Source organism: Rhinolophus hipposideros (assembly GCF_964194185.1).
Source record: "Rhinolophus hipposideros genome assembly, chromosome: 16".
NCBI classification, from domain to species: Eukaryota; Metazoa; Chordata; class Mammalia; order Chiroptera; family Rhinolophidae; genus Rhinolophus; species Rhinolophus hipposideros.
The window spans coordinates 59,586,446-59,608,635 of NC_138062.1; the positions used below are offsets into that span (position 1 = coordinate 59,586,446).

The 22,190-nt window shown below is 56.1% G+C and overlaps 1 protein-coding gene across 1 annotated transcript; it reads right to left on the bottom strand.

Annotated features, from left to right (window-relative positions):
- Positions 1-2,035: 2,035 nt before the first annotated feature.
- Positions 2,036-21,555, bottom strand: THOP1 (thimet oligopeptidase 1). The gene is made up of 13 exons (XM_081076734.1): positions 21,294-21,555; positions 18,398-18,610; positions 15,116-15,264; positions 13,945-14,052; positions 12,331-12,433; positions 9,465-9,625; positions 8,404-8,539; positions 7,525-7,891; positions 7,029-7,230; positions 4,094-4,280; positions 3,812-3,940; positions 2,851-2,987; positions 2,036-2,522 (listed from the first exon to the last, which is right to left on the bottom strand). The coding sequence occupies exons 1-13, from the start codon at positions 21,547-21,549 to the stop codon at positions 2,367-2,369; spliced, it is 2,304 nt and encodes a 767-aa protein (XP_080932860.1). The 5' UTR covers positions 21,550-21,555; the 3' UTR covers positions 2,036-2,366.
- Between the last annotated feature and the right edge of the window lie 635 nt (positions 21,556-22,190).

A 22,190-nucleotide genomic window follows, 5' to 3' on the forward strand; every position in this document is an offset into this window, starting at 1 on the left:
CCCCAGGGGGCTGCACAAGTGCCCCCCACCCCTCTGCATTCAGGTGTCATCAAAACCCAACGAGCGAGTTTGGACAGAAATGTCACAAACATCTCAAAACACACACTCCGCCCTTTTATCTTTAGAATATTCCTATTTTCCTTCACAGGGGAGCAACGGGGGTGTGAGGGAAATGGCAACTCGGGTTGGCAGGGACCCTAACTCCAGGCTATCCTCCCAGCCATCAGAACACCAGTGGGGACAGGGTGGGGGATCCAAGACACCAGCAGTGCAACAGGCCCCTGGGGGTCCCCCCTCAGCCTCAGGGTGACAATGGCGACAGCTGTACAGCTGTTCCCTTCCTGCTCCAGGCACAGGCCAGTGTCCCTGGGATCAGAGCCATCAGTTCAGTCTCCGGGACCAAACATTTACAGGCCTGGAGTGGCTGGGAGAAATAAGAACATTCTAAGTGAGGCCGTGGCTGTTCTGGTTGCCAGGGCAACCAGACACCCGCAGGGGCCCCCATGCCCACTGTCCCTGCCACCCTCTGGGGGCTCAGAGAATGACAGTCTCTGTGGGGAAAAGGGTCTTGACCCAGAACCTGTGTCCCTATTTCAAGTCTTTGGATACCCACAGAGAAGCAGGACGTGGGGGCTGGGGAGCCTGAGCTCAGCATAGGCCTCTGGGGACTTACGTGAGGGCTGGGGCAAGGTCTTCAGCAGGGCACTTGGTCTGGGCCAGAGGCCCAGAGCAAGGAGGCTCAACCCCACCTTCCTACTCGGGGCTCCCCTGACTACCTAGTGCACAGCTGAGGGGGCCCAAACACCTCTATATTGCATGGGGACCAGGCAGCAGGCACCTGGGAGCCCAGTGCAGGGGAAGGAGCCCCCAGCCCCCAACACAGCCCCTCTATCCATCAAGAAGTGCCCGGATGGAAGCCCAGGTGGTTTGTTCTGCCGTTTTTGCCTTTTAAGCCCCAGGTATTTCAAGCATAAGCAGCAGCTGCCCAGATGCCGGTCTCAACCTCTGCCTTCTAGGCACTGCCCTCCCGGCCACACGGTGCCCACCAATTCTGGACAAAACCAGCCGTGAGAATACTCACCCCCTTGCCTCAGAGTTTAAAAGACACAGACATGGCACAGGGAGCTCTGAGCTGTGTCTACGTAAGGGGTCCTCACAGCGAGGCCCACAGCAGGACTGGCCCAAAGCTGGTGAGGATAGGCTGGTGAAGGGTGGGCAGTTGTCCCCAATGAGGACAGGCCACCTGGCCCTCAGGGAGAAGGATCAGGGTTCTGCTTGGTCCTTTGCTCCACTGACTCTTTGTAGGGACAAAGACTGGAAGGAGCGATTCAGGGCAGGAAGCAGGCCCCCAAGGAGCTCAAAGCCCAGGGAAGAGAAGGGACTGTCCAGACCAAATGAAGGAGTCACCTACCCATCCTGCTCAAGTAGCAGAGGACGACCTTTTCCCAAAATTATCACTACTAGAGGGCCCAGGAATGCTGTCCCTCTGCTGAGGCCCAGACTTTGCCATATTGCCAGAGGGAGCTGAGCTCCAAGCAGGACAGACTCCATCTGCCTTTAGTCCCCAAGGTCACGAGGACAAGAAAATTCCCAGTGGGCTCCCAGCAGCTCCTTAGTCAGAACCTAGCTCTCGTCAAACCACATTCCCAGACTTTGGCCAGGGAACCAGGAGGCCCACACCGACCCCTGGACAGAGGGTAGGCGGCCGTGGCCTCACATCGGCCAGTGCTGCACAGGGAGGAGATTTTCCCAGAATCCTGGGTGAAGGGTTGGCACGAAAGACCTCTGGGTGAAAGACCGCAGCACCCCAGTTGCAGTGACTCGAAGAGCTCAGCCGTCTCCCAGCCACCCCCGCGGGTCACAGTCCAGAATGCTCCAGCACCTCAGAGAGCCTGCATCCCCAGCCTGAGGGCTCATGGCCAAATTCAGGGCTCAGCGGGAGCATCAGAACCCGAGCCCAAATGTGACAACCAGCCTTCGACTATCCTGCAGCAGAAGGGACAGGCATCAGAGACCAGGCCAGCAGTCTCTCTCCTTTTCCTTGTTTTTTAATGGCTGCATTTCAAAGACAAACCCGTCCCTTACCAAGACAACTCCCCAGGAAGGGGCTATGTTAGTGCAACAGAGAGGCAGCCCTGCAGGACACAAGCGCTCTCCAGACATCTCGAGGACGAGCGCTCTTCAGTCCAGGCCGGCCACCGGCTGAGAAATGATCAGGGAGAGCAGCCGCTGTCCTCACCCTGCCCCACCCTCCCTGGATGCAGAGCTGGAGGCCGCCGTCTCCTGTGCCGTTTCCAGGCTGGGAGCTAAGGCACCAGGGCACAGGAGCCGGAGCCCCCATCCAGGACCGTCACAACCACGGCGCGTCAGCAGGCCAGCGGCTCACTGCTCTCCACCTGCAGGCCTTTACTCAGGAGGAAGGCGTCCTGCTTGGGGTCACGGCCCAGGAAGAGCTTCAGCATGACACTGGCATCCTGGGAGCCGCCGGGTTTCAGGATGCAGCTTCTGTAGTCCATGCCAACCTGCCAAGGGGCAGAGGCAGGGCTGGACGAGGGTCTCCCCACCCCTCCAGAAGGCTCAAGTGTCCCTCCCACTCCCAGAGGGCCCGTGGGCACCTGCGTCAGCATCACAAGGGACGGGGTCTGAGTGAGCGTGTGTTCAGGAACCCCGTCCTTCAGGACGGGGCGGCCGAGCCTCTGCTGTGACTGAACAAAGGGCTGGGAAGCTGACTGAGCCCAGCATGGGGTGTTGGGGTATCGGGTGGAGCCTGCAGGGCTGGGGGAGGCAAAGGATGGCTGTTCCCGGTGCTGGGCAGTGGAGAGCACCCCTCGAAAGCCAGCCCTAGCTCACCTTGCCGTTAAGGACGCCCTCCTGCTTAAAACGCGTGTGGAACATGTCCATGGAGAACACCTCGCTCCACAGGTAGCCATAGTACTGCGCATCGTAGCCGCCCGCCAGGTGGCCGAAGGTCGCAGGCATGTTGGTCCCTGGGCAGACACGGAAGGCTCTCGCTGCACCCTGGCCTGGCCTCTCGGTCTCTGCCTCATGAGGGGGCTTCGAAGCAGCCCCATCTGACACCCCCACCCGGAAGGGGGGAACTGGCCCAACACTTCCAGAAAGCAGGGTTAGGGAGGCTCCATCAGCCTTTGCCTGTGACCTGCTTAGGGTTCACCCTAAACATTTTCAACAACGCTGCTGCCCCCTCAGCACCAGGGTCCCATGTTGGGAGACCCCAGGGTAAGTCAAGGCTCGCCCACACGACAACATGCGTCGGTTAACACACTTTTTGAAGGGTTTTTCAAATGCTCATGAAACAGTAAATCAGTGCGACACGACCCATGTTGAATCCTGATCACCTTCACGCACACGTACCAATCGTGTCTGTGCCGATGTGCGCACGTGCACATTCAGAGGCCACACGTCAAAACCTCATGTACTTGTCATCTGCAGGGTACGAGATCACTCCTTCTGTGCCTCCCAGGCTTCTCACAAAGCAAAGTGTGGGAGGGTGCCCCGCGGAAGGGTGTGAGGCTAGGCGTGGAAGTGGCATGCACAGCCCTGCAAGTGGTAGGCCTGCCGGCAGGGGTGGAACCACTCACACCAACCAACTGCCCAACTGCCCAACTGCCCGGTGGCTCCGCAGCCAGAGCCAAAGACCTGGGTCCCCAAAGTGAGGCCAGAGGCTGCCGGGTCCTCAGGTCAGCCAAACCCATGCACTGGCCCAACTCCCTTCACATGGCACTAGGTCTTTTGACCCAGAGAGTGACAGAGACCCCCCCACTTCTAGGGGGCCCGGAATGTGAGCGGCTACCTGGTGTGGCCGGCACGCCAAGGACCTCCTGGCAGAGGCGGGCATACTCCTCGGCTGGGTCTGCGGCCGTCTGTGTGTGCAAAGCCTGGTCCACCTTGGCCAGAACGATCTGACGCAGGTTGAAAAGACCTGGGGGGGGGAAGGAGATGGGAGCTGGCTCTGCAGCCAAGTGGGCCAGAGATCCCCGAGGGCACACAAGGCAGCATGGGCACCAGGGACCCCCTCCCTTCCCAGCCTCGCAGAGACTCCCCGGCAGGGCAGGGCAGGGCAGGGGGCGGCCACCTGTGTTAGCCTGCCGGGACCTGATGAGCTTCTCGAGCAGCTCCTGGGGGATGGCGCTGCCCGTCCTGTAGTGCTGGGACATTCTGAGCAGTGGCTCCGTCTCCCACACCCAGTTCTCCAGCATCTGCGAAGGCGCCTCCACGAAGTCACGCTCCACGTGCGTCCCACTGAACATGGCAAACTCTGCCTGCAGGAGTGAGGCAGAGCCCAGGATATGGGGCCCGCGGGGCCAGCTCCTGCCCACCCAGCCTGACCTGGGCACACAGGTCCATGACACACACTCGGGCAGGGGGGTGACATCCAGGGCTTGGGCCCTTCCTCCCCCCAGACCATGACACCTGGTCGCGGATGGGGACAATTAAGGCTCCCTGGACAGCTGCTGGACAGGCTGTCTCAGCCCAGGACACACTGGGAGGCAGAGAGCACCTGTGTCCCACTGGTCAACCACATTCCCCTCCCCCAGCCATGAAGCCAATACTCCCCAAAAGCCCCACACCCAGAAAGGCTAAGGCCTGGAAACGGTGGAATATGGATGACAGACATTGGAATATGCACTGCATTTTGTCCACTATGGTGTGTCTGAAAGTTTCCTGAAAACAGCACAGCTAGAACACAGGTCTGGCAGCTGATCAGCCAAGCAGGCTGCACCGTAACCTTGGGCTCGTCCTTTAGGGCCAGAGTAAAGTGTGGGAACCGGGAGAGGCCACACAGCCAGTCCTTATTCGTAGACTCCGTATTTGTGAACTACGATGCGCTAAAACTTATTTGTAATCCCTGATCCAACCTCTGCGGCGCTCTCCTGGTCCTCTAACGCCCTGCCTCCTGGTCTCAGCTCAGACTGTAACAGGTAGCCTTCACACAGTCTATTGAGTGCCCTGGGGTTTTTTTGCACATTTGTGGTTTTGCGGGTAATTTTGCTGTTCAAAGTGGCCCCCAAGCGTGGTGCGGAGATGCTGGCTGGTGCTTCCAAGCACTAGAAGGCTGAGATGTGCCTCACGGAGCAAATATGTGTTAGAGAAGCTTCATTCAGACCTGAGTTAAGCGCTGTTGGACATGAAGCAACAACATTTATCACACAAGGGGGCTAAACAGCATATGACACACAACGTACTGCTCGGTTAAGGAAAGTGGTGGGAGCAGAGGCTCACAGGGATCACACCCTGCATTTTTCCCAGGAGCAGGGGCTCAGTGCCCGCTAACTTGGTGTTCTTGGAGACTTCATAAAACAGAAGTGCTACAAATAATGAGAATCGACTATCAGGAAAGACCTGAAGAGGGCCAGCCCAGTGGCTCAGGTGGTTGGAGCTCCGTGCTCCTAACTCCAAAGGCTGTCAGTTCGATTCCCACGTGGGCCAGTGGGCTCTCAACCACAAGGATGCCGGTTCGACTCCTCGAGTCCTGAAAGGGATGGTGGGCAGCGCCCCCTGCAACTAAGATTGAACACGGCACCTTGAGCTGAGCTGCCGCTGAGCTCTCACAACGGATGACAGACTAAAATGAAGAGCTAAAACTTCCAGAAAAAGAAATTAGGAGAAAATCTTAGTGCCCTGGGTTAGGAAACGATTTCTCCAACAGGACATAAAAAAGTGCAAACTATGAAAGATAAGTTTTAATAGACTGAACTTCATCAAAGTCAAACACTTCTCATCAAAAAACACCTCTAAGTGGCCTGTCCACAACTGGGAGTGTCACTCGGTCGAGAAAAAGAGGGAGGCGCTGACACTCACCACAACGAGGATGGACCTTGAACACACGGTGCTGAGAGAAACTGGCCACACAGGCCACACAGTGTGTGATTCCATGTATGTGAAATGTCCAGAACAGGCACATCCACAGACAGGACGTGGGTTAGTAGTTTTGGGGTCTGGGGAGGAGGTAGAGAGAGTAAGCTGTGACTGCTAAGGGGCAGGAAGAATTTTTTGGAGGTGATGGAATATTCCAGAATTGGACAGTGGTAACAGCTGCCCAGTGTGGCGAACTGACTAAAAATCCCTGAGCACCCAGTTTCCACAAGCTCCCATTCAGCCTCTAGGCACATCCTCGCCATCAGGACAGCGGCTTGGCCGTGTGTGAGAAAGAGGGCCAGAGAATGAATGTTCATGTACAGCTGGTCTCCTGTGGCCTGGACACCAGGCTGGGGGCCTACAGAACGCGGCTGAATCCTGTCTCTGCCACTGAGACCTGCCTGGGGAAGTGGCTTCAACTCCCTGAGTCTTTGTATCTCCAGAGGGAGAGCACCCTCGACCTCCTCACTGGGCTCAGTGAGTGCTCCCTGGGTCCAGAGCCGGGACCTATGTCTGTGCTCTGGCCGCCACAGCTGGCTTTCACTGGATCGCACACCGTTTCTGACCATGAGCTAACAGGTGGGGGCCTGCACAAGCTCCTTTCTAAGCATGTTGCACACACGTCCCCTTCACTAATCCAACAGCTCTCTGAGAACTACTATGGGCTGAACTGTGTCCCCTGCAGGTCCCCATGCTGCAGTCCTGATCCTCAGGACCTGAGAATGTAACTGGATTTGGAGACGGGATCTGGATTTGTCAGAGTAGATTAAATGAAGTCACAGGGTGGGTCCTAATCCGATCTGACTGGTGTCCTCTTAAGGGATTAGGACACAGACGTACACAGAGGAACGACCCTGTGAGGACACAGGGAGAAGATGGCGTCTACAGGTCAAGGAGAGAAGCCACAGGATAAACCAGCCCTGCCAGAACCTGGATCGTGGATTTCAGCCTCCAGAACTTGGAGACAGAAGTATCTGTTGTTTAAGCACCCAGTCTGCGGAACTTTGTGATGGAAACTGATATGAGTGTTCTGTGTCCATGGTAAGGTCACGTGAAGAATCCAACATGGAGGAACCTGCCTCCAGACCCACTAACCACCAGGCGGCGGGTGGGGCAGCCCACCCTCCCACCCAGCCAGCCCCCACGCCCACCTGAGAGCAGAGCTGGTGCATCACGTGTCCAAACTCATGGAAGTAGGTCTCCACCTCATCGTGCTGCAGCAGAGAGGGGGCGTCTGGGGTGGGCTTGGTGAAGTTGGCCACCATGGCTGCGATGGCCATCTGGCGGCTCCCGTCCTGCCGCAGGCAGCCTGGCTGCAGGCCAAAGCAGGCCGCATGCCCGTACTTGCCTTCCCTGGGGGGAGGGAGGCAGGTCAGACCCGGCTGGGAGTTCACTTTGCTTGTTGACTGGCACAGAGTGACACTGCCAGTGACTGACCCTGCGTCCCCCCACCAGCCACCTGCCAACCGAGGCAGCTGCACACTGAAAGGTTCTCAGCAGAGGGACGCGCACCCACCTCCCCAAATGCTGTGACCACTCCTGGCCCCTCACCCTGCCCTGTGCAGTGCCTGACACACATTCCCATTTCACAGGGGAGAAGGCTAAGGCTCAGAGATGGGCTCCTCTCCCGCCCCAGCTCCCACGCACCGGGGGTACAGGTCCAGGTAGAACTTCCCAATGACCGTCCCCGAGGCTGCGTCCCTCACTGAGTACAGCTTCACGTCTTCGTGCCACACGGTGGCGTGCTCCTCCAGGTCAAAGGTCAGCCCGAGCAGCTCCTGGTAGATGCCCAGCAGCCCCCTGGTGACCACCTGCATGGGGAAGTACTCCTTGAGCAGGTTCTGGTCCACGCTGTAGCGCGTCTCTTCCACCTGGTTCATGTAGTAACGCATGTCCCAGGCGTTGATGCGGCCGTCGAAGTCCAGGCCCCGTGCCTCACACTCGGCCTTCTTCAGCTCCAGGATCACTGCCCGCTCTTGCTCCCCCAGGGGCTTCAGCTTCTGGGCCAGCTCGTCTGGGAGGACAGAGGGGACAGAAAAGGCTATCTCCCGCAGCGGGCACCCCAAAGCCACTGTGCTCACCCCCCCACGACCAAATCCAAAACAGTGGCCTTGGCTTTCTCCGGCCGTGCACGTCTGGGCTCCGGTGCCCCATGTGGAAAGGACAGGACTGAGCTGACGGCCTGACCAAGGCCAGCACTGTGTCAACTCAGAGCAGCCCTGGGAGGGGTCAGTGGTCTCATTTTCACCAAGAGGAAATGAAAGCCAGACATGGAGATGCTTGACCAGAGCCTCATGCCGGGTAGTGCAGGGCTGGGCCGGTCTCAGGCCTCGCCTCGGAGCCCTAACGCTCAGCCATTAGATTAGAGTCCCTCAGGCCAAAAAAAGGGGTCAGGGCAGGCATGAGAATGCCCACCTGAGGGTGGACAGAACAGGGCCCCCACAGGTACCAGCACGTCACAGTCAAGAACAGTCCCGTAACGGCTCCCGGAACCCAGGAGGTGGAGCTGGAGGAAAGCTGGGCTACCTAGGAAAGTGGCCACCGCCTGGCTGGTCTTGGCCATGTTCATCTCCAGGACGTAGTCGGCGTGCGTGCTGAATCCCAGCAGGCGGGACTTCTGGGCCCGCAGGGTCACCAGCTCCCTGAGGATGGCACAGTTCTCCTGGAACCGACGAGTGACCAGGCTTGTGGGTGATGGGTGCTACCGCCCACCCACCCCCGGCTCCCAAGCCAGCAGCCCGCTCCCTCACGGGTCTCAGCAGCTGTGGGGCTGCTCGGGCCCCGTTGCCCATTCTGGAAAGTCAGGACTCAGCCAGCTGCATCTGCTTTCCCTCCCTCCGGCTCGTGGCCCGGATTTCTATGCACTTGGTCCTACATGACATGTGGGGCTTTATAAGCCCTCATGTCCTTTCTGGAACCACAAAGGGTGTGAAGCAGTGAGGGAGTAGGGGCTCTCCAGGACGGCCTTGGGGGGCACTATGCACTGGGTTGCCCCTACCTCGCAGGGCCTGGCCCGGGCTCAAGACTGCACCCCATCACCACAGGCACCTCTGAGCAGTCGACGCAGCCAACTAAGCTCGTGGTGCCAGCACAAAATGAAACTCATTGGATTTATTTACAAGGAGACAGGCCGGTTCAGAGCAGAACGGAGCGCTCCCTCCGGCACAACTGGTCCACAGGAAACCAAATTACAACGGGAAGTCAAGTGAAGAATTTTCAGTCAGACTGAGAGCTTGGGGCTGGTGGCCAGCAGTGCCAACCACCACACCGTGTGCCCGGGGACCTAGAATCTGCCCAGCCCCGCTCTGCCCAGGGCTTAAGTCCGGGCCAGGACAGGAGCGAGGACAAGGGGATGACGAGGTAGAGCCTCCAACCCCCACTCTGCACGGCCCCGACACAGAGGCAGACCCGATGGGGAGATGTCCAGGGGCAACCAGGCTCACGGGGCCTCGCCAGTCACTGGACCTGAGCCAGCAGACACTGGGTGACTCACACCAGCACTGAGCAGACAGGACGGGCCTGACACCTCCCAGTTCCAGGCAAGACAGTTCCATGGGTGGCCCCCACACCAGACACGGCCTTCTCACCTCCTTGCAGCGACAATTGAACGCCTCCTCCACCTTCCTTCTGGTCTCGGGCACGTGGCATTTCTTCAGGAGGGGAAAATAGTGAGGGTACTTGAGGGTGACTTTGAACTTCTCATCCTCAGTCTTTTCCAGAGAGTTCAGGAAGTCCTCGGGGAGCCCTCCTGTTGGGAACGAAATCAGGGGGGCTTTTAAAGACCAACACACAGACGAGGCAGGAGGGGTGGGCTAGGAACGGGAGCTGGCAGGGAGTGACAGGTGCGGCCTCCCCTCCATACTCTGGGACTCCGGCTTCTCACCACCCCCATGAACCCCAAAGGAAAGATATCGAGGACTCTCCCATCTCAGAAATCTGCTACCATCTGCATCAGGACTCCCGCAGGGAGGAAAAGCTACATTTGCTGGATGCTTGAATGACATGGGCTTCCCGGGGCTGCCGTCTCCTCCTGCATCCTTTCTCGGCAAATGGCACCATGGCAGACACACCCCACCCGGCAGCTGACTGCGCCCCCGCTGGGCAGCACCCCTACCCCATCCCGGCAGCCCCCACTACTGTGATGGCCGCCCCCCGGTCCCCTGCTCCTGACCCGTCCTCCCATGACAGAGATCTGGGTGCACTGCATTGTACTGAGCACATCTGGGGGCTCCTGCCTCGTGGGGAAAAGGACGGAATGGACCTGGAGCATCCCTGTGTCAAAAAGGAGCTCAAAGACAGGACACGTCAAGCTTGAAGGAGCCCCTCAAGGTCAACTGGGCACAATCTGACCTTCAAAATAAATGACAGCAGTGGACTATACCCACTGAATAAAATAGAATCTCTGGTCCACACTGAAATAGATACATCAATCAATCAATAAACTGACTTACAAGAGAAAAACAAGTAACAAAGGTACAAAGAATGGAGTTAGTCATGCATGGGTGCTCTAACTCGTGGGTGGAAATGGGATGAGCCAGGTCTCAACGCTGCTCTAGAGCTACTATTGAGCAGGAAGGGAAACCTGGTGACGTTACAGTGGAGACGCCTGGCGGAGACTCACCCAGCCAACTGGTTAAGATTCAGGGAAAAAGATACATATAAAAAGAGAGGCACACTGTCTATGTTTATGTAAAAGAACACCAAGTATTTCTTCTGCAACCAGAAAAAAGTCAAGTGCCGCAATCTTGCTTAGCAGGACCTCCAGACAGGTCCCGGCCACTGCCACCACAGCCACCCCAGCGAGATGCGGCTAGGCCGGCCAGGCCGACACAGAAGGCCCTCAGGCTGGACAAACGGACCGCAAAGCAGGTCCACAGACAGTGAGAGTGAGCAGATTCTTCCGCTGATTCCAGACACCCCGGATCCCTCTTTGGCCAGGAAACATGGTGACTGTCCTTAAATGTTGAGAGACACATAATGGGACTTGCTGCCCAGGACACGGGGGGGACTGAACGAGAATGGGGGCAGCAGAGCATGGAGGTGAGGAATATGTAAGCACTTGCTCACGAAAACTGTGGTGTCTCTGTGGTGCAGCCACCCTGAGAGGCCTCAGTGACAAGGGCCCTGCATTCCCTGCATCCTAGCTGCCCCCAAGGCAAAGGCTATTGGAGTCCCAGAGCCTATCTCACGTAACAGGACACCGCACTGCCTTACACAGGCTGGGGAAAATATGCAGCCTCATTGGAGCCCCTCACAGCTTGCAGCACAGACACTGGTCTGGAGTTTTCAAAACTGTCAGTGTCAGGGGCCGGCCTGGTGGCTCAGGCGATTGGAGCTCCGCGCTCCTAACTCCAAAGGCTGCCTGTTCGATTCCCACAGGGGCCAGTGGGCTCTCAATCACAAGGTTGCCAGTTCAATTCCTCGAGTCCCTCAAAGGATGGTGGGCAGCGCCCCCTGCAACTAAGATTAAACACGGCACCTTGAGCTGAGCTGCCGCTGAGCTCCCGGATGGCTCAGCTGGTTGGAGTGCATCCTCTCAACCACAAGGTTGCCGGTTAGACTCCCGCAAGGGATGGTGGGCAGCGCCCCCTGCAACTAGAAACGGGACCTGAAGCTGAGCTGGGCCCTCCACAACTAAGACTGAAAGGACGACAACTTGACTTGGAAAAAAGTCCTGGAAGTACACACTATTCCCCAATAAAGTCCTGTTCCCCTTCCCCAATTAAAAAAAATGATATTAAAAATAAACTGTCAGTGTCAGGAAAGAAGGGAAATTTGTGAAAGGCCAAGGAACTGTTCGACAGGAAAGGAGCCTGCCAAGCAAGACACGGAAACTGAATGTGATTGCGATCCCTAATTGAATCTGGGCTTGGAGGGCACCTTGGGGACAGGTGACGTGGGAAAACCTATCTGCACTCTGGACCATGGCTCCTGAATTTGCTGCCCTGCTTCAAGAGTGTGAAATCTGCACTGAGGATGCAGAACGTCCCAATCCTAGCACCATTCATGCAACGTTCCTACAGATGTGAAACTTCAGAATAAAGGGGGAAAGTGAGGAAACGAGAAAGGACGACTAGGCCCTAACTCCAAAATGCCTGGGAACCGCTGATTCAGTGTCTCCCCTTCATTTTATAAGCTTTTTAAAAGTAAGAAAGCATTGTGGGGGTGGGTACGGATCTGAGGGGATGTCTGGCTGACTCAGGGGGAACTACGGCTGTGCCACAGCCCCCACATCCTTGCCCAGGCTCCTGCCAGTGACCCAGGACATCTCCCATTGGGGCAGCATCTCAGTGAAGACTACAGCCCTCCCCAAGAAGGATCTAGAACCTCAGGCTCCAAAACGCCGAGCATGCCAAATGCAAAATCGCCCCGGCCCAGGGTGGTAGGATACAATGCCTGGCCTCCGCAGGGGACACAGGGCCAGGGTCCCCTTCCTGCAGAGCCACCACGTACCTAGCTGCTCCCGTGTAAAGGGCAGGAAGGTTGTGTCCTCGTTCAGGTTCTTATTGAAGTCGATGCACAGCAGACTCAGCTTCTTCTTGATGCCTTTGATTTTCTGCAGGAGAAAGGAGTCCTGAGGAGGGGAGCACTGCCGGTGGGGCCCCTGGGGTCGGGACCCCCACTGAAGAGGAGCAAGGTGGGAAGGGCAGGTCTGTGGCCCGAGCGCCTGCCTGCCGAGCAGCCTCACGGTCTGGGGGCCCCAGCCCAGAGCTTTGTGGAGTCACCCCCGAGCCCGCAGCCTGAGTTTTTGGAAATCCTAACAGAGCTCTATTTCGTCCTTTCAGGGTCAATCTGGCTTTTAGAAAGGGTTAAAGACCGACCCAAGACTGGTTGAGGGGGTGAGACGCGGCAGCGCAAAGGAAGAAAGCACCTGGGCGGACCGAGGGAGAGTCGGTCGGGAGCCCGGGGGCCGCCTGGCACAGCAGGCTGCGCGGGCCCCACACTTGTCAACCACAGCACCCAGAGCCGGCACCCTGCCAGCCTCAGTTCCCCACTAGAAGACAGGGCACTATCTATGATTCTGTGACACAGTAAGAAATGTCTATTTCGTCTTGGCCCCCATCCCTGGCACACAGCTTCTAAAGCCCTTGGAATCTGCTAAGTGCAAAAGCAACTGAAGCAGTTCCAGGGGGACAAAGCTGACAAGAGCACCTGGTAACCACATCTGTGTCTGTGTGAATGAGGCGGCTTTTGGAAAGCTCTAGACCCATAGGATGGGGCAAATTTTCAGGCCCAGCCACCCCCCCACCTCCAGCGAGAGGAGTGGGTACATGGTGGACACTGAATCGGTTCCCAATGATCAGTGATTTAAGCAGTGCACCGATGTAATGAAGCCTCCCCAAAATGCAAAGCTGGGTCTGGGCAGCTTCTGGGGTTGGTGAACACGTGCAGATGTGGGGAGAGGAGGCACCACGGAGGGCACAGAAGCTCCAGGCCCCTCCCATCCCTTGTCCCCCATCTCTTCCATCCACTGTTCCTGACTTATAACCTTTTGCACTAAATGGGTAGCCTAGTAACACGTGTCTCTGAGCTCTGAGCCTGTCCAGCCAATTAACTGACCCGAGGAGAAGGTGTCGTGGGAACCTGTGACTTTGAGCCAGTTGGTGAGAAGCACAGGAGCCACCCTGGACTTGGAGTATGAAGTGGGGACAGCCTTGTGGAGCTGAGCCCTGGGCCTGTGGAGCTGGTGCCATTCCCAGGGAGATGGTGTCAGAACTGAACTAAAGTGCAGGCCAGCCCGTGGCGGAGTCCATTTATGTGGAGTCCCCACACGTCTGGGGTCAGAAGCAAGCCGAGGCACAGCACAGCACTGCGGGTGGGGATACAGGAGTGGTGAGTTTTTCCTTAATGCTACCGCACCCAGTCATGGGGACGACGGAAGGAAGAGGGACATGAGGGTGACTGAGCGTCCTGCCCTCTCCTCAGCTGAGGGAGCACTGGGGCCCTGAGGATGGAGGGCTGAGCAGGTGTGGAAAGCAAGCGGCTCTGGACAGACCTCCCGTCACAGGGGCCACAGACAGACGGCCTCAGGCCAAAGGTCGGGCCGCCCCGAGAGCCCGCACTCACTTCCTGCGTTTCCTCGGGCAGGTGCAGCCCATTCCTGCGGCCAAGCTTAATCAGTCGCTCCAGGTACCGTGTTGCCTCAGGTCTCAGTGAGTCCTTCTGAACTTTCTCCTGGAATAAGAAAACCCAAGTTCTGTTTAGAGTGAAAAGCCATGAGACTGCCGAATGCTGGGAGGCGGCAGAGAGCAGATCGCTCAGACGTCGCTGAGGGTGAAATGGTACAGCAGCGCTGGAAAGCAGCTTGGTGTTTTCTTAAAAAAGTGAAGCATACAACAGCTGTCTGACTCAGCACTCGCCCTCCTGGGCATCTACCCCAGAGAAGGAAGATCTGCATCCACAGAAGCCGTCCCCAAACGTTCCCTTACTGGCGGAGCCTGCGGGGACCAGCCCAAAGGGCCTACAGCAACCAACGCTTCCCAGAGAGCCAAGTGGCTGTAAGGCTGACTTTGCCTGTGCCAAAAGCTTCCAGTGGGGAAACGAGGCAAAGTGTAGACGGGACCTCTGAATCGTTTCTCACACCACAGGTGAAACTATAATTGTCTCCATAACAATTTGAGTTAAAAACAATACTACCTGAGCCAAAGCACACAGAGCGTGTCTCAGCCAGAGGCAGACACGTCAGCACGTTGGAAGGAATGAACAAGAGGCACGAGAGCGTCTTCATCCGCAACACGAGCCCTCCATCTTCAGCAGCAAAGGTCCCCACTCACCCCAACAAGCATCGACTAGAGGCGGGACCCACACTGGTGCTGTGTCACCCAGCGCGGTCACTCAATCCCGCTCGCCTCACACAGGAGGCAGGACATGATCCCTCGGTAACACCCAGGAAGGTTGGGAAAGGGAAATGGCGTGGTGGGTGGGGAAAAACGAAAGCCTTCTCATTCCTCTCCATTGATCTTTTGTCATTTGTAAAAATAACTTTTTGTGGTGAAACAGACATACCACAAAATTTTCTACCGGAACCATTTCCAAGTGCACAGCTCAGTAGCGTCAAGACCCTTTTCACTGCTACGCAGCAATCCCGCCGCCCACCCCCAGAACTCTCTCCAGCGTTCTGCCTTTTAGTCTGGGGGACAGAATGGCCCCGTCCTCTGCAAGGTGCCCATGCAGAGACCGCTGTGCCCGGCTTCCTGCCTCCCGTGGGCCAGGGGCTGTGTCCTCGCTGCGTCCTCACCTGCAGCCACACGATCCTCCGGTACACGTCCTGCCGCATGCTCATCTCCACGTCAAACTCAGACAGCTTCTTGTCCGCCTCTGTGCTGGCTGTCCGGATGGCCTTGCACGGAGAAACGTGCTGGGGGAAGTCAAGGATGTTCCTCTGGACTGGAACGAGACCACGGGACACGGGTGAAAGGGAGCCCCGCGTGCACAGTGGCCAGTGCCCCCTCACACCCAGGCTGCCAACTCAGCCACACTTATTGATTCATTCAGTGAGCATTCTCCACGCCGGAGCCTGGGCTGGGCACCGGCATAAAGGAATGAGCGCTGTCACCCCTTCCTCGAGGACCGCAGTCCAAATGGAAACAGATTCAGCTCATAACACTCTAAGCTAAGAAGGACCGTAACAGAGAACAAGACCAAGAGAAGCTAAAGGGACTCCACTCTAGAGAAAGAGCCACAGCTGCTGATGGCTGTATTTTAAATTCCTACACGATTTTGTGATTGACAAAGCACATCACTTTGTTAAACAGAGGAAGAGGGGGAGGCCGTACGAGCATAAGCTTTAACACAGACCCACGTGACCCGGCAACTCCACTGCTCGGTGTCCACCCATGCCAAATGAAAACACAAAGAAACCTGAGGACACACATTTGCAGCAGAAGGATTCGTAATAACTACATAGTGGAAAAAACCCAAACGTCCACTGACCGATGACAGATACACAAACGTGTCCAGCCACACACTGGAGTGATACTCAGCCAAGACAGGAGTGGGGCGCTGACACTCATTACAGCGTGGACAAACTGGGAGGACGTGATGCTCAGTGACATCAGCCAGATCCAGAAGGACAAACACTGTGTGACTACACTCAGGAGGCCCCCGGAGGAGTCAGATTCACAGAGACAGGAAGTAGGTGGTGGGGCCAGGGGCTGGGGGAGGGGAGGGGAGTGAGTGTTTCATGGGGACAGGGTGTCAGTTTGGGGAGATGGAAAGTTCTAGAGATGATGGTGGGGACGGCTGCACAACCATGTGAATGTACGTAATGCACTGAGCTGTGCACTCAAAATGCTTAAAATGATAAATTTTGTTATATATATTTTACCATAATGTGAAAAAATAAATTATTTTAAAAAGGAGTGAGGCACAGTGGGGGCGGACAGGTGGCTCAGGTGGTTAGAGTGTGAGCTCTGGGCAACAGGGTTGCGGATTTGATTCCCACTTGAGCCAGCGAGCTGTGCCCTCTGCCCTCCGCAGAGAGAATGAAGACAATGAGCTGCCGCTGAGCTCCCGGATGGCTCAGTTGGTTGGAGCGCGTCCTCTCAACCACAAGGTTGCCGGTTCGATTCCCACAAGGGATGGTCCCCTGCAACTAAGATTGAACAACGGCAACTGGATTTGGAGGTGAGCTGCGCCCTCCACAACTAAGATTGAAAAGGCCAACAACTTGATTTGGAGCTGATGGGTCCTGGGTAAAACACACTGTTCCCCAATAAAGTCCTGTTCCCCTTCCCCAATAAAAATAAAAATAAAAATCTTAAAAAAAAAAAAAAAAGGAGTGAGGCACAGACACTTGCTACAATGTGGACAGACCTTGAAAATGTGACACTGAGTGAGAAACACTAGTCACAAAAGGCCACACAGTATGTAATTCCATTTAGATGAAATGTCTAGAACAGGTACTTCCACAGACAGGAAGTGAGTTCATGGTTGTGGGGGGGCATGGGGCTTCTTTTAGGGGTGAAAAAATATTCTAAAATTAGACACTGGTGACAGTTGGACAATACTGCGAATATAATAAAAACCACTGGAACCTATGCTGTAAGTGGATGAATCGCAGGTATGTGAATTATACCTCAACAAAGAGGTTTAAAAAAAGGATATGCTTTGCATCGGGAGACCTAAATTCAAACGGCGCTTCCATCGTTCTGAGCCAATGCAATGTCCCCAGCTCTGGGTGTGTCTAACTATACACCATGGAGACCTCTGAGAGAGGGACAAGGACGGACCCGCTCAGCGGACTTGTATTAAACATAGTGGGGCTCTGGGCCAGCCTCATGCTGGCTGCCCAAGGGGAGCAGCAAAAAGGACAGAGCCACCCTCTGGGTTTGGGATTTGCAGGCTGACAAGCAGTGGTAACTGCCCTGAGTATGACATCAAAACAGTTTGGAATGAGGGTTTAATCCAGGCAGCTGGCATGGGAAGAAGGGGCCCAGGGAGGGGCTCTTATGATCACCCAGCAGCCTGACATCCAGCAAAGCAGAGGGTGAGAAGAACTCCAGGCTGAGAGAGGAAGGAGTGAGCCAGTGCAAGGTCACGTGGCCGGGCAGACAGCCCAGGGAGGGTGAGGGAGGCCAACAATGCAGAGCACCAAAGGCCACATCCAGGAGTCTGGCTAAAGGCCTGGCAGAAGGAAGGACCATAAGCCAATTTTAGTTTTCTTTAAAATCGCCCGGGCTACTGAACAGAGATAGACAAAAAGGCTGCAGGAGCAGATGTGGGGGTAGGAGTTACGCCTGAGAAGTGGGAATTAGTATCCCTCAACCCTCGAAAGCCTGAGAGAGAGAAGAGGGGCATCTGAGGCCTGCCTGCTTGAAGCCGGGGTGGGAGAGGCAGAGGCGGGACGCGGAACCCAGTCCTCAGCATCAGCCACGCTGGCATGGGGAGGCCTCAGGGACACACAAGAATCCCACAGCGGGAATGCAGGGAGTCTCGATGGTTCCCAGGAAAATGACTTTTGCTAGAGCTCTGGGGTCAGGGGGTTTCCTCGGCTTGGGGTGCTCTGCCATGAGACCTCTCAGTCTCTTGTCCCTATACCACCAACCTCTATAGAGGGGGCTCCGGGAAGCAGGTTTTCCATCTATTTGATCGAGCATCTCACTCCTCCGAAAGGGAGCAAACAGACCCCAAGGAGGAGAGGATTCAGCTGGGTGGCAACAAGGACACGGGACAGCATCAGGTTACCCAAAGCACGGGGGGAGCCCACGGGGAGAAGGAAAGCAAAGGGGCCAAGTTCAATTCTCAGAGAGAAAACAAATATCCCCTGGGACACAGAAAGAGGTGAGAGGGGCTCCAGTTTCAAGGCCGGCACCTGAGCTGGCTCTTGACGAGGACGCCATTAGACACACTGTCCTCTCTGGGTCCTCAGATGACACACCGTGAGTACCGAACGTGTCAGGTGGCCAAGTGAAGCAGGGCACATGGGCACCGGCGCGCGATCACTGGGGAGGCCTTCATCGACCCCGGGTCCCAGGGGGTGGGTGTCAGGGTCCCCACCCAGATCCTGTGCTGGACTTACCTGTGTAGGACACCTCCACATCGGCCAGTGCCTTGAGCGTACTCTCGTAGGACACGTCCTCAAACTTCTGGGAGCCGACCTGGTCATACACGCGCTTGGTCTGCTCCATGAGCTCCATCGTGAGCTCCCCTATTTGTTGGGCGCTCAGGTCCCATCTCAGGTAGTTCACCACGGAGCAGGGGGCCGCCGTGTCCAGCGCATCTCCTGCACAGGCTGCACCGGAGACAAAACCCCACGCCAAGTGTCTGCTTCACGTCCAGAATTAGGGTCAGAGTAACTGGAGAGCAGAGGGAGAGGACCACCATGTCCCCCAACAGATGAGCAGGTGACTCTGCTCCCCATTGGACACTGGATGATGTCTGGGGAAGTGGTTGTCACAACTGGGGAGTGATTCTACTGCACTGAGGAGGCGGGAGCAGGGATGCCGGTGAGCACCCCAGTGCCCAGGACGCTTCCCCTCCCCTCTCCCGAGACGACCCAGCCCGTGTCAGCAGTGGCAAGGTGGACATTTGATGTATTCCTGCTTTTCACTCAAAGAATGTGATGACAGGGTGCAACCCCTGACCTCCCTGGATGTGACAGCACATTTGTATTGTATCACCTGTCTAAAATAGGGGGACATCCTGATGACGGAAACATCCCTAGCCCCGAGAGCTTCGGGACAAGAGACTGTGATCCATACTATACGATCACTTGACAACTTCCACGTGGGGTTCAGAGCATAAGATGTTTTGTGCTCGTCCCCTCACTGAATTCTCAGACTGGTCTGTACTCTGCATCCCAGTTGCCTGTTTGGTGCGTGGGAATCCTGAGATCTGGAGCGTTCAAGTCTCCCTCCACGATGATCCCACAGCCAGCAAGGGGCAGCAGTGGGGCTCATGCCCAGTTTGAGTCCACCCCCCCCCGCTATGAAGTGGTGTACTGTACTCACTCCACCTTTGTAAATCTGCACGTTTGCTTGTCAGGTCTTCCTATCTCCTTCCCAGGGCTCCACCCTGCACTGAGGAGTCAAGTTCAAACCCTTTATCAGTCTACACCACGGGCTGGCAGACCAGGGCCTATCTGTCTTTGTATAGCCCAGGAGCTAAAAGGAACCTCACACGGGAGGTGGCGTGTGGCCGCCAAGTCTAAATCACGTGGCCCCTTATTGACCAGTTTGCTGATTCCTCATCTATGTTGTCTAGACTCTACTGCGTCCTGTACGGCAGGTTTGGCCAGCTGGTTTTGCCAGTTGCTCTATGCCCTGTCACACTGGCCTGTTTCAGTCTCCGGAGCCCTCCTGCAGTTTATTCCCTCCGCCCTGAGGCCCTACCCCGCCAGTCTTCCTTTCCACATTCCTTGCTCAGAGGCCCACCCTTCCACAGCATTCCTATGGCACCGGTAGGTCTGGAGTGGGTACACCTGGGCTAACTTGTGTTCATGAACAGAGTGGTGTAGAACGCGTAATAACTAAGAGGGGGCTGCTGCAGGAAACACCCAGCTGTACCTCCCTTTCTCCTCTGGCACCGCAGGAGTTGAGCAGAGCCCAAGGTGTTCTGGCCTCCTACTCTTGGGAACACTGAAGGTGTCTGCGAGGCGCTGCTGCCTCGGACCTGTGTGTGATGTCTCCAGGGCAGGTGTTTAACACTGGGGGCTGGTAGGGTGGGTGCTGAGCAGCATGCCTGTCCCTCACCAGTGGTGACAACCACAGATGTCCCCACGCATGGCCCAGTGTCCCCCGGGGTGGCACAATCACCCCGGCTGAGGACCACTGATATACACTAAGAGGGGGGAAAAAGGCTTTCAAGTCGGCACAGGTCAGATTTTCTGGCCAAATGGCTGCTGTGAAGTTAGAGAAAAATCTTTTGTTTGCAGAGTATTTTGGATTTCAGAACTACCGAAAAGGGACTGCGGGTCTGTATCTCGTGGTAAAGAAGGGTTCCAGGGGCTCAGAAAGGTGATAGATCCACATGAGCCGAAAGTATCAGAAAAACCTTCTGGAGGAGGTAGGATTTGAAAAATTGGAGCAGACCTATTCATTCCATAAACACTTACTGACTGATTACCACCTCTGTGCTGGGTCTCCAAGCTAACAATCTTGCAGCAAACAAGGCAGACAACATTCCTGCCTTCCTGAGTCCTCCATAACCCTAGTTGTAATTACTATTATTAATACAATTATCATTACGGCAATGGGCTGGAGAAAGAACTGGGGGAGGACAGGCGGGCAAGAGAAAATTCCAGGAGACACCACACAACAACCTGAGCGATTTTCTAAAATACAGTAAACAAGTCACATCACTCTCCTAATGAAAACCCTTCCTTAGCGCACATTTGCCTTTAAAAGTTGTGGTCTAGCCAGAATGACTTACTCTCCAAACGCGTTACCGGTTCCTGCCTACCAGCCTTTGCCCTCATGGTTACCACCACCCCGACGCTCCTCCCCAGGTCTTGGCGGCACAGCTGCATGTCCCCATCCAGTCCAGGCTGAAATGCCACCTCCTCCCAGAAGCCCTCCAGGACTGCCCTCTCTAAAGAAGAGCCACCAACCCTGGCACCGACCACTCTCTAAAGCTCTCCCTTGCTTCTCTGCTTGTTCAACGACTGTCTCTGGCTCTGGAACTTCATCTAGAACTCATGGTCTTCCCCCGAAACCCCCCCAGGGCCCGACCCGTCCTTGGCAGAAGCGAGGTGCAGTTGGCAGAATGAGTGAAACGCTGGAAAAGCTAGTTCATTCATTCTGCCGTGGAGAAGACGGGGCCCCGGGATAGCCGATTCCCGCCCCCGCCAGGGTCCCGTTCACCCCCCGGTCACATTTGGCTCCGCTCTTAGCTCCAAGTCGCGACTCCGAGAGGCACGAGGGTGCAAGGGGCGCCGGGGTCCGGCGAGCGGGAATGTACCGAGGGGCAGCCGGTACCTGCGGGGGGTTTCATGGCGGGCGGGTGTGCACCAGCGGCCTCTCCCTCCACCTGGTGCGCGTCGGGTCGCCTCAGCTGCCGCGACAGCAGCCTCCGTCCGCTCAGCAGCCGTAGGCACTGCCTTCTCCACCTAGGCGCCCGCCGCCCGCGTGCCCACTGAACGCTGGGAGAGCGCGTGCGCTCGCGACCGAGGGCAGGGCGCACGCGCGCGACAACATTCACACTGGGCACGCCGCAGCCCTCCCTGACTGTCATTGGTCTCAGCTCAAGGGGGAGGAGACTCGGTGGAGGGGCGTTTCCGTGGAAATCCACGCGTCAGCTAGTCCCTCCCAACCTCCGAATCTGTGGTTTTGTCTGCCCGTCCTCCGCCTGGGCTTCTAGTCCCCGTATTAATTTGTATTTGTCTCCTTTCTACCCTAAAAAAAACAAAAACAAAACAAAACAAAAAACAGAAACGTAAGCAATTAAGTATGCTCGAGAAAGCTTCAGTAAACGGATCCAGAACTTCAAATAGGTGTTTCGGAACAGTGCTGTTAAAACAAACAAAACCTTAAACCGTCTAAAGTACCCAGAAAGAAAAATTTACTAGAACTAAACTTCCAAAACAAACCCACCTCCTTCATTTCTGCAAAAGAAATTAAAATAATCCAGGGCGTTAAACGTGCATACGTTTTCAATATAAACGTGAATTGGCAGAACTCTTCGGGCAACTTTGACATCAGTGGTAGGCAGTTCCGGGCCATCCTAGGGTATTTCTCATCACGTACCCTCTAGCAAGTACACCAAGCTTAATTCCATGTCAGTCTTCTTGTCCACTGTTCCCCGTGCGTGGAGTGTTTGTCCTCATATCCGGTTAAAAGAAGAGAGGCTCTCCCGAACCATCCCAGCCAACTGAC